This window comes from Gopherus flavomarginatus, chromosome 20 (genome assembly GCF_025201925.1).
Source record: "Gopherus flavomarginatus isolate rGopFla2 chromosome 20, rGopFla2.mat.asm, whole genome shotgun sequence".
Lineage (NCBI taxonomy): Eukaryota > Metazoa > Chordata > Testudines > Testudinidae > Gopherus > Gopherus flavomarginatus.
In genome coordinates, this window is record NC_066636.1 from 15,917,588 (window position 1) to 15,929,522 (window position 11,935).

The 11,935-nt window shown below is 53.4% G+C and overlaps 1 protein-coding gene across 2 annotated transcripts; it reads left to right on the forward strand.

Moving 5' to 3' along the window:
* The first annotated feature begins 453 nt into the window (after positions 1-453).
* LOC127037807 (intelectin-like protein) lies at positions 454-11,667 on the forward strand. Of its 2 annotated transcripts, none has more exons than XM_050929909.1 (8): positions 454-684; positions 1,841-1,904; positions 2,359-2,523; positions 5,822-6,069; positions 6,435-6,593; positions 8,169-8,289; positions 9,288-9,391; positions 11,419-11,667. In XM_050929909.1, exons 1-8 carry the CDS (start codon positions 634-636, stop codon positions 11,569-11,571), a joined length of 1,065 nt encoding a protein of 354 aa, XP_050785866.1. In that variant the 5' UTR covers positions 454-633; the 3' UTR covers positions 11,572-11,667. The 2 variants fall into 2 exon arrangements, with proteins under 2 accessions (XP_050785866.1, XP_050785867.1); XM_050929910.1 differs by having other exon boundaries at positions 2,374-2,523.
* The last annotated feature ends 268 nt before the right edge of the window (positions 11,668-11,935 follow it).

Below are 11,935 nucleotides of genomic sequence, written 5' to 3' on the forward strand. Positions count from 1 at the left end.
GAAAGGAGCTCACGGTGTGATGCAGGGATGCTGGAGGCTCTGAGGTTCGGCCTAAGGTGGCAGTGAATCCAAGCAGCTTCCCCTAGTGAGAGTGTGACCCTAAAGTGGGTCCGGCGCACTGAAGGGGTCCTCGTAGGGACTGTTGCAGAGCTGTGACAAAGGGCAGAGACGCAGTTTCAATGAAACCTAAATAGCAAAGTTCCTGCTTTAACCTGCCTCGTTATTATAGCAGTGGAGGATCTACAGAGCTCCGACATCCTTCTTTGGCTTCATCAGGACCGTTCCGCTCCACCACCTGAATCAACACTCAGTCCCAGCATGCAAATAATCAGCGATAATGCAGTACTGTCAGGTCTATCATGAGCTATTGCATCAACCTGGAGTTTCCTGGCTGGGCTGGGGGAAGTTGTTTTGAAGGGCAATACATTCAGTTACCTGGAACATGAACTAGATTTGACCTTGTTTAATGTTTCTGCGGGAAAACCTCGGCCCAGCCCTGCATACGTGGCTGGAGAGTTCTGGTATTTGTAAGTTGCGTTTGCTTTTATGGGGTGACTCCACTCTCTTTAAAAGGTTAGATCTGCAATTGGCGCATCAGAGGAATAACTCTGCCTCTCTGGCTAGAAGCTTCTGATGCTGAAATCTGCAGTTAGACGCCTCAGCAACACTGGAACTAGGGACCAGGTGAGTCCTGATCCTTCCTTTATTACATAACTCCGTGATGTCACGTAGCAGTAGTTGTGATACGTCAACACGACAAATAGTAGCTTTAAAAAGCCCTAGAAATTGTTGGTTTCTCTACATCTGTAAAATGAGGATAATGCTACGGAGCTGCTCTGGAAAGTGCTTTGAGATCCACTCATGAACAGCACTAGGCATTATTATTACACAGCATCAGCATGGGTCCATCCGGCTGCCCAGCACCACAGCACACATGAGCCTCAATGCACTTATCCTCAGAGCACCCTGGTGAAGTAGGGATGGTTTTCACCCGTTTTACAGCTGGGGAGCTGAGCCCAGAGAGAGCCTATCACCTGCCTGAGGAGTCAGTGACAGGGGGAGAATTGAACCCACCTCTCCTGAATCTGAGCCTTAACAAACCCCCTCTGCCTGCTGCTAGCCCTGGTAGCTGTGCTGCAGGGCCCTTTGGCTGGGCTTGTAAAGCTGTGGCTGTGCTGTGTGCAGGCAGGTTCCATGGCATGAGTGAAATGTGCTGGTGTCAGTTCTGCTGCAAAGCAAGGAGAGAGACTCCAAGAGAAAGGTCTGAAATGGGACTAGGGTACTGATCCCCTCGCTTCCCTTCCCTGGACCTGATCCCAGCACTGACTGGGCCAGTGTGAGGCATTCCATTGACTTCAATGGGCTTCAGGTCAGGCACTATCTGCCTCAGTTTCCCCATCTGCAAAATGATACAATGAGACCTGTCCACCCTACAGCAGTGATGCGAGGCTCAGTTAGCAGAAGGGGTACAGGGGGAGGCCTTGCTTTGTGAACATGATGCTACTTGGATTCCTCCCAGCGCCCTGTGCAGCACCATGGTCCCCGGTGTTCCCCTCCCAGCCCAGCTCACCTCAGCTTCCCACCGCACAAGCCCATCACTGAGCCCTCAGTGGGATCTGAAGATGAGAACTGCTCTCAGGATGTCACTGCAAACCCCGTTGAACTCAAGGGCTGCAGGGTGTTAGTGCCACGGGCAGGTTATGCAGAGAGCCAGGGCAGCGCTGGGAGCAGGAGGTTTGGAGAAGAGCCACCCCCCCTCCCCACCTCCTGTGCTCTGTGACACTAACTAGCCCCAACCTGGCTATTAACCAGCTGATTTACTGTTTTCCCTGCTGCAAAGTCAACAATGAAGCAACTCGCTCTCCTGCTGCTCCTCATCTCAGTGACCAGGGCGACCCCTTGCGGTAAGTGGCTGTTTCGTTTTCCTCTTCTGGGAACTAATTTGCCCAAACTCTGACCCTGCCTCTGGGGCCAGGGTTGTGATACATGCAGGGGGAGAGCTAGGCGGGTTGCTATAGGGGAGGCTCTGCTGCTACACAAGTGAGGCAATAATGACCCCAACTGGCAGGCAGCCTCCTTCCACCCCAGCTCAACAGGAACCTGCTCCAGTGAATTTCTTCTGTCCGTATCCTGGAGCCCAGGTTTGCAGAGGTGGGCGCCTAACGGGATTACTTGTATTACTCTAGGTTACAGTCATGCCTAGGTGCCCCGGTCCTGGACCAGTTCCCTGTGGTTCCAGGCACGGTACAACCCCAGAACAGCCCCTAATGGCTGACAATCTAGAGTATAAAATGTTTGACTCTGAAGCCGTTCTGGCCCCATACATAGTAACAGAGAAAACTCCTAACTAACCCCAAGCCACCCCCTGTGCAGCCGAGAGCATGGGTGCTGCTGAACTGAAACTCGCCATCCGTGACCTGCTGGAGAACTGGGAAGACACGTCCTGCTCCCAGAGTGGCCAGAGCTACCAGAGTCTGCCCCGCAGCTGCAAGGAAATTAAAGCCACTCGGGACGGGGCTGGAGGTGAGTGTGGAGGAAGCATCCCTGGACCTGCAGAAACTGCTTTGCCTCTGTTGGTTGCCTGCTCCAGACCCAGTGTAATGGCCACAGCTGGGTCCAGTCAGTTCAGATGCACCCGGGCGTCTCTGTGACAGGAGCAGGGGCACCTGTCTGCCTGTGGGCACAGTGGGGAACCGCATTACTGGGCTGGCTGTGAGACACCCTGCCAGCCCTGCCAGCCCCAGCAGGTAGGAGATGTGCTGCAGTTGACAGCTCCCTCCTGCTCCAGCCTGTCTGTCTTGCCAGCAAACTCCTCAGGGCCCTCCCAGCCTAAACCTCACCTAGCCAGTAACTCCGTGAACTCCAGCCCCCGAGCTCCCTGCAGCACACAGCCCCTAGCACTGCACAGACCAGGAACAACAGCTTGATATCTTGACTGGAGCTAACAAGCACCTCCGTTCAGCCAAAGCACGGGCTCGGGTTAGAGAAACAGTCAAACCAGTTTATTGAGTAAAGCGAGGGAGCTTGAAGTGAGTTCCAGTAGACAGGCTCCAGCCAGAAAATGCTCCCAATAAACAAAATTAAAACTACGCTGTCTAACGGCAAAGACGTAACTTCACAAGGTTTGTTCCAGGCGTTACCCGACCAAACTTCCTTTCCCAGCAGTGGCTTGTTAGTTCTTATCAGGATCCCCACAAAGTCCCAGGTTCTGCTCTTCCTTGTCTCCACCGGTGAAGCAAATTTAGGGGTTCACTCCCCTCGCTCTATAGCCCAATAACCCTTTGAAATGGATCCAGCCAGCATTCTTGTTCCTGCTGGGGTAGGTGCCAGCCTATCTTCACCCTGCTGGGATGGGTGCCAGGCTGTTCCTGCTGCCTCCCATGTGGATGAGTCACCCACTGAATTTGGCCACACCCGGTTTGAGGTGTTGGCCCCTTTCCTTCGTCTGGAGAAAGTCTGTTGATGAACTGCCCTCACATCCGGTTTAAATGCCGTGAAGCTATAGCCGTGTCGGTCCAGGGATAATAGAGAGACCAGGGGACCCATTACCTGACACCCTTTCAATACAGGGAGGTGGGGTATACGGAGCTGCTCAGGCCAGCTGAACGTCACTGCGAGGAACCAGGGAGCCCCTGGCCCTAGGGATGCTCTTAGTGTCACACTGGCTCATTCTGAATACATCCACGGGCTGACTCCATCAGGGCTGGGACTGACGATGAGCAGGGGCCCTTTGACTGGGGCGAGCGTTGTGCGCTAAGCCAAGTACCGGGGTCCTCCCTTCTGCTAGAGCGACACGAGAACTCAGCTCTCTGCCAGCGCCCTGCTGCTTAGGCCCCCGCCACACACAGCAGCTGCTGGCAGAGAAAAGCTCATTGGGGCTCATTGGGACAGTGCAGGACGCATCCCTGCAGCGCCTCCTGCTGGCCGTCTTGGGGAATTAGCTCTCCAGCCCTCAGAGCGCCCTCTGCAGGCTGGAGTCCCGCAGCCCTCTGTGTCCCTCCCAGGACCTCGGTGCCCTTTTCCCTGGGGTGCTGCCCCTCCAGGGAATACCCCACAGATCTGGGTCTCCCGTCTGCGAGGAACCCTCACCCTCTATCCCCACCTTGCCTCAGCCTATGAGCTACTGCCAGTCACCATCCAGCCCCTTTTCACTGGGGCCAACTGTAGTGTGTATAAGCCAGTCATCATAGGCAAGGGAGGATTTGACCTGCTGCCTTTCCCTACAACCCAGTACCTCCAGGGGCCTTGTACAAGGCCCTGCAGCCTGAGGAGTTGCTGGCCTGGAGCTCCCCAGCTCCTCTGGCCTTTCCTCAGCCCTGCTCCACTCCATCTCCCTCCTCAGCTAGCAGGAGACCCTTTCAGCCCCTGGCTCACAGCCCTTTTATAAGGGCCAGCTGTGCTCCGTTTGGGGCGTGGCCCCAGCTGCTGCTGCTCTTCCCAACAGCCCAGCTTTTCCCTTGCCGCAGCCCTCTCCCAGAGCTGTTTTAAGCCCTGCTGGGCAGGAGCGGATGATCACCCCAGTACAGGGCTCCTGCTGCCTCATCAGGGTCTGGCTGGTCTCCCCCAGCAGAGAATTTCAGAGGCACAAGTGGCACAGAGGTGCCCAACTCCCAGTGTGTGCCTCTGAAAATCCACCCCCAATGGACCGTGGCGTGAGTCTCAGCTGGAGGAAGGGCCTGCAGGCAGGGCTGGCTCTAGCCATTTCGCTGCCCCAAGCACGGCGGCACGCCGGGGGGGCGCTCTGCCTCTCGCGAGTCCCGCGGCTCCGGTGGACCTCCCACAGGTGTGCCTGTGGATGCTCCACTGGAGCCGTGGGACCAGCAGACCCTCCTCAGGGACGCCTGCGGGAGGTCCACTCGAGCCACGGGACCAGCGGACCCTCTGCAGGCACGCCTGTGAGAGGTCCATCGGAGCCGCCTGCCTCCCTCCCGGCAACCGGCAGAGCACCCCCCGCGGCATGCCACCCCAAGCACGCGCTTGGCGCACTGGGGCCTGGAGCCGGCTCTGCCTGCAGGACTCAGACAGGGAGGCCAGAGACTGCTCTTGGGGCTGAGCCCCTCCAGTGCCAGGTGACATCCAGGCCAGGGCAGGTGCTCAGCACCTTTGACAATCCGGGTGTAGCCAGTGGGTGGCAGATTCTTTGCCTGTCTCTGTTCCACCCATTGTGCACCACAGGCTCAGGCCCAAAAGAGGGACACAGCACAGGAACACACACAACAGGTGGGCCCGGGGCCTTCCCTTAGCACAAATTGCCCCCGGGCCTGATTCTCAGTTACACTTAGGCCTGGTCTGCACATGGCGTCTGTCCTGATGTCACTGTGTCAGGTCAGGGGATGGTTTTTCCTCATATATTGATACCAATCCAGTCCCAGTGTGAACACAGTTATACTGGGAGCTCGGTGCCTTAGACAGGAACAGCCTATTTCCCTCCCCTATGGGAATGGCTATCCCAGTATAAAGCCCCTTTAAGCCAGTATAAATTGTGTCCACACTAAGGAGTCGTAGCACTGTAACTACACTGGTATCATTAAAGTACTACAGCTTGTGTGTGGAAAGGCTCACGCCCCGTCCTCTGGGAGTCCCTGTAATTTGCACTCACTTCCTGCTGCCAATGGGGCTTTAGTGTCCCTGGGAATCTGCTCCCGGATGCAGGGGCACGTCCTGCTCCAGTGACTCCGGGTTTGTGCCCTGCTGCAGGGCACTAGAAACTCCTCACCTGAGTGTTTCCCATTTAATGGCTGGCTCCGAAAGGGCCCTGCCCCTTTCCCCGGCCCTGACTGACTAGCTCGGTGCTTCCCCCTTCCCATCCTGCCCCCTGCAGATGGGATTTACACCCTGCGCACTGAGAATGGCGAGATCTACCAGACCTTCTGCGACATGACCACCAAGGGGGGCGGCTGGACCCTGGTGGCCAGCGTGCACGAGAACAACGCCTACGGCAAGTGCACCAATGGCGATCGCTGGTCCAGCCAGCAGGGGAGCAACGTCAACTACCCAGAGGGAGAAGGCAACTGGGCCAATTACAACACCTTCGGCTCCGCGATGGGCTCCACCAGTGACGACTACAAGGTGGGGTCCCCTTCTCCATGGCCAATAGCTACCTGCTGGGGAAAGAAGGAGCGTTAGAATGTGGTTGAATGCACATGGGCATGGGGATTATATGGGGGGATGGTCCAGTGGTGCAGGCACTGGTGTAGGGCTAGGCTGCCCTGGCTTCCATTCCCTGCCCTGCCACTGATCCCCTGTGTGATCTAGGGAAAGTCACCTAGTCTCTGTGCCTCAGTTCTCCCCTGTACAATGGGGATTGTGCTTCTCTGTCTTGTGGAGTGGGTGTTACAATAAATATACCACAGCTGGTGATGTGCCCAGATGCCCCGGTGATGTAAGTACCTGGGATGTGGCTGAGAGGTTTCAACTGGGTCCTTGCTTTTCAGAATCCTGGTTATTATGATCTGCAAGCCCAGGACCTGTCCCTGTGGCACGTAACCAACAAGACGCCTCTGAAGGAATGGAAGAACAGGTCCATCCTGAGGTACCACACCGAGACCGGCTTTCTGTCCGAGGAGGGGGGGAACCTCTTCAGACTCTACCAGGTGATGGAACTGGGCTGGGGGCTTTGGAGAGGTGTGCAGGAGGTTCTGGGCAGCTCTGCTGGCCCCAGTGTAGATGGAGGAGCTGGGGTGGGAAAATTCTCAACGCTCTAAAAGCGCTCCATGCTGGGGTGCCGATAATGGGACAAGGAGCCTTCCCCTTGACACAGCCCATTGGAATCTGACTGTGACCTTGGTGTGAGATGAACTGGCCGTGCTCAGGCAACTGCTGGTGTTCACGTCCCAAACCAGCAACCCCCATTGTCTCTGATGTGCTGACAGACTCAGCAGAGAGGCTCAATGGGCTATGGAGACTGACCCCACCTCACACCCTGGAGATGGGGGGCCATTGGACACAGATGATTTGGTGCTAGACCAGGCCCTCGACTCACTCTTGAGCCCCAGCTTTGGGATTCAGGCGTCCTACCAGGGGTATTTCCTCAGTGCCAGGGTGGTGGGTAATGAGGTTCAACACATGCTGATTCTCACCCGCATTGTGCCAGCCCGTAGCAGACCTCCCAGAGACCAGGGCTGTCATGGTATCTTTCCCCAATCTGAACCTTAGAGTCCAAAGTTTGGGGTACCAGCATGAATTCCTTTAAGCTTAATTACCTTAGATTTGATAAGCTGCCACCAATCAAGAATTCCAGTGCCTGATACACTCTGGTCCCCCCAACACCTTCCCTGGGGACCCCCAAGACCCAGACCCCCTGGATCTTAACACAAGGAAAGTAAACCCCTTTTCTCACCGTTGCCTCTCCCAGACCTCCCCTCCCTGGGTTACCCTGGAAGATTACCGTGATTCAAACTCCTTGAATCTTAAAACAAAGGGATTCTCCCTTCTCCCCTCCCTTCCCCTTCCCTGTTAAGTACAGACTCAATTCCCTTGAGCCTCAACAAGGGGAAAAATCAGACAGGTCTTAAAAGCAAAACTTTTAATAAAAAAAGAAAGAAAAAAGGTAAAAGTTATCTCTGCAATTTAGATGGTAAAAGTTACAGGGTCTATCAGCTTATAGAAACTGGAGAAAAAGCCTCCTCCAGCAGAAATACAATTTAAAATACTTCCAGCAAACTACACATTTGCAAATACAGAAAACAATCAAAAGACTATAACCGCCTTTCTTACTAAAATACTCACTATAAGAGACTAGCAGGGAGATTGGCAAGAAAACTGGTTGCACGTCTAGTCCCTTCCAGGACCCAGAGAGAACAAAGTCAAACCCCAAAAAAACAAACAATGGCTTCCCTCCACCGAGATTTGAAAGTATCTTGTTTCCTGATTGGTGCTCTGGTCAGGTGTTTGGTTCTCTGTTTGTTAACCCTTTACAGGTTAAAAGAAACATTAACCCTTAACTATCTGTTTATGACAAGGGCCTCACAGTGCTAGGTGTTGCACGGACCCAAAATAGAACAACAGTCCCTGCCCCAAACAGTCCCTGCCCCATGTGGGCAGCAGTACTGATTGAACAAATCACCCATCGAGCATTTGTCAGTGAACGCTGCATTGTTTGAGCTGGAGCTGCCCTGACTCAGGGACAGAAACTAACACTGGATTCTCGCTGTGTTTGTGTCTCCCAGAAATACCCAGTGAAATACGGCGCCGGCATCTGCAAGACCAACAATGGCCCCGCCGTGCCCATCATCTACGACTACGGTGATGCCCAGCAAACCGCCAGCTATTACTCTCCAAACGGCCGAAGTAAGTCGGCAGTGAGCGTGAGGGTTCTGCCTCTCCACCGACACAGATCAGCCCTGCCCAGGGATTAAATTCTCACTCCTGAGGGAATTCTGCACAAAACTCCATTAATTTCTGCAAAATTCTGCATCGCGCGGTGTCACAGAATTCCCCCAGGAGTATTTCCTAGCGCCACCACCCATGTACCCACCCCCAACATGCTATAAAAACACCAGGGGGTGTGTGAAAATATTTACCAGAGCTCTGCTTTGGACAACCCCATCCGAATTTAAGCCCTGGGCCTGTTCCAGCCTGGATGATCTTTGTTTAGAGCAGCGATACTCAGACCTCAGAGGTTCCGGAGTCAAATTAGCAATCAGCATTACCCAAAAGAGTCACAGGTGTGGGAATTCATTGTTTCATTTACTATAGTACTAATCATATTTAAATAGTAGGACAGGCAAAATTTTTTTATATTATTCTCACAGCAAATAAGTTAATAACTTAGTGCCAGTTGATAACTTAACTGGTTAATAACATAGTAAAAGCATCCTGATTGGTTAGTAACTTGGACTGGTTAATAATTAAATCAAACAGTGTTTTAATATCAATATATCATGTGCTGCAAAGAGCCGCAGGAGACGCATTGAAGAGCCACCTATGGCTGGCAGCTGTAGTCTGAGTATCACTGGTTTAGAGAAAGAGAAAATGATGCAACGAGAGAACAAATGGAAAATCCCCAGGAGAGAGCACGGTGTGTGTTCCTCACTTGAACATGCTACACAGACCAGCTCTTAGGAATGTAAAGATGCCCTGCAAGTGACAGACCTGTGAACAGCACAACTGAGACTGGTAATTCCTGATCATCCCTGGGGCTGGAGTTCTGGATCCATAGTCCCCGGTCATTCCCAGTTCACACATAGGGACTTACTGAAGGGGACGGGCTGAGATCGGCGCACTCTTCCTTCTCTCCGCCTCTCCATGGCAAACAATGGTCCTGACTTCTCCTTTTCTGTCGCCAGCTGAATTTGTTCCTGGCTACATCCAGTTCCGTGTGTTTAATACTGAGAAGGCGGCCATGGCTCTGTGTCCTGGGGTGAAAGTGACCGGCTGTAACACCGAGCATGTGAGTATCTGGCCAGGGTGGGGGTTAGCAAAGGCCAGCTGATCAGCCTTGGGGCTGCCCAGTGTCACTGTCAGAGGTGGCCAGCTGCACAAGAACTGCTTTTATCTCAGCACTGGCGCAGGGCAGGTTCAGTTTGTGCCCCCTGTGCCAGCAGGGACAGCTGTACACATGGAGGCAGTCATCCACCAGGACAGGCCAAGGGGGTGGATGTTAAATCTCTCCTTTGGGGAGACTTGCTGGGAGGGAACAGCTCACAGGAGCTCCGTTGTCAGAAGCTGCTGTGGGCACTTTGCACCACTGGGAAGTCTTCCAAGGTGTAATTTCTGCTAGCAAGGGGCCTGCAGCCAAAGCATCTGCCACAGGGAGCCGAGAGTGAATCAACCCTACTCATGGTCTGCTCCTGACCCAGAGAGGTCCATGGGACTCTGAGTTGTAGCTAGGGCCCTACCAAATTCCTGGCCATGAAAAATGCATCATGGACTGTGAAATCTGGTCTTTTCTGTGCTTTTACCCTATACTATGCAAAGTTCCTGAGGTAGACCAGCATTTCTCAAATTGGGGGTCCAGACCCAAAAAGGGAGTTTCAGGGGGTCACAAGGTTATTTTAGGGGGGTCACGGCACTTCCACCTTTAAGTCTGTGCTGACTGCAGAGCTGGGAAGCTGGAAGGCAGAGGCTGTTGGCCAGGGGCCCAGCTCTGAAGGCAGTGCCACACCAGCAGCAGTGCAGAAGTAAGCGTGGCAATAACATAACATGCCATGCAACCCTTACTTCTGTGCTGCTGCTGGCGGTGGCTCTGTCTTCAGAGCTGGGATCCCAGCCAGCAGCCGCCGCTCTCCAGCTGGCCAGCAATGAAGGCAGCGCTGCCGCCAGCAGCAGCACAGAAGTAAGGGGAGACGTTCCGTAACCCCCCCTACAATTACCTTATGAACCCCCCCATTCCTTTTGGGTCAGGACACCTACAATTACAACATCATGAAATTTCAGATTTAAATAGCTAACATCAAGAAATTTACGATTTTTAAAATCCTATGACCTGGACATTGACCAAAATGGACCATGAATTTGGTAGGGCCCTAGCGGTAGCATTTGTAATAATAATCCCTAGCTCTGGTATGGCTTTTTTCATCAAATCTTAAAGTGCTGCACAGAGGAGGTCAGTATCATCACCCCCATTTTACAGAAGGGAAAACTGAGGCACAGAGGCAGAACCTGAAATAAAACCCAGATCGCCTGAGTCCCAGTCTAGTGCAGTAGTCACTCAGCCATGCTGCCTTCACAGCTCAAGACTTGATTTCTGTTTTAGGGTGTGATACGAACCAATGCAGCCCTTCCCCAGCAGCCCCTTCTCGGGTGCCTTCACATATCCACAGATGCAAAGGCCAGAAGGGCCAGTATGATGGATCTTCCAGTCTGGCCTCCTGCATAGCACATGCCAGGGAAGCTCCCGCAGGGATTCCTGCATCAAGCTTTCTGGCCCCTGCCAATCTTCCCAGTGCAGGTCTCCCCCAAACTGCTATGGTAAAGGATAAATTGTGAGCACCTTGGGGCATTGGCCGTATTTATGTTCTGTGTCTGTACAGCACCTAGCACCATAGGGTCTGTCCAGGACTGGGGCTCTGAAGCAGTACTGCAATGAAAACAATAAATAATAACAACAAAACCCAATGGCCTAAACCAGCCCTGCCCCTTGTGCAGGCGTTCTCACTAGTGCAAAGTGAGTGGCAAACGCTGGCATCTGGGGACCCATTGCACCGGGGTAAGGGACTGCACAAGAGTTGGGGCAATGGAGGCTCTAGTCCCAAGAGTTAGGAAGGGATTTAAACCCTCATGCTTCAGGGATCTGCTGCCCTCTAACTGTGAGGGGTCAGGAGGTAACTTTCTCTGCGGGCAGATTATTTGCCAACTGGCTGTAGCAGGGTTTTTGCACTTTCCTCTGAAGCATCTGGCACTGTCCTGGAGACAGGAGAGTGGCTAGATGGGCCCCTGCTCTGCTCCTGTCTGGCAATTCCTCTGTACTCTCCACAGCACTGCATAGGTGGAGGAGGCTTCTTCCCAGAAGGGAACCCGATTCAGTGTGGTGATTTCCCTGCCTTTGACTGGAATGGCTATGGAACCCATCAGCACTGGAGCGTATCCAAGGAGATGATTGAATCCGCAGTGCTGCTGTTCTACCACTGAGTTCGGAAAGGCTGGCGTGACCCAGTGAAGGACTCTTCATCACTCCAGACACAGTACTTCCTGGGAGGAGAATTATGGCCTCAACTATGGACATCTGTGATGCAAATAAAGAAAGTGAAGTGCGCTGGTGTCTAGGTGTGATTTACTCCCCTTGTGACCCAGAGAGGGCTGAGAGGTTCTCAGCACCAGTCAGGATCAGGCACTGCTCTCATTACGAACACCTAGCCCTTAGCTAGCTCTCTGGATCCCTAGATCTCAAAGCACTTTACGAAAGAGGACGGGACATGTTACAGATGTGAGGAATAAGGCCCAGGAAGTGATGAAGTTGTCATGGCTCCTGAGTTAGCTACACCTCTCCCCCTCA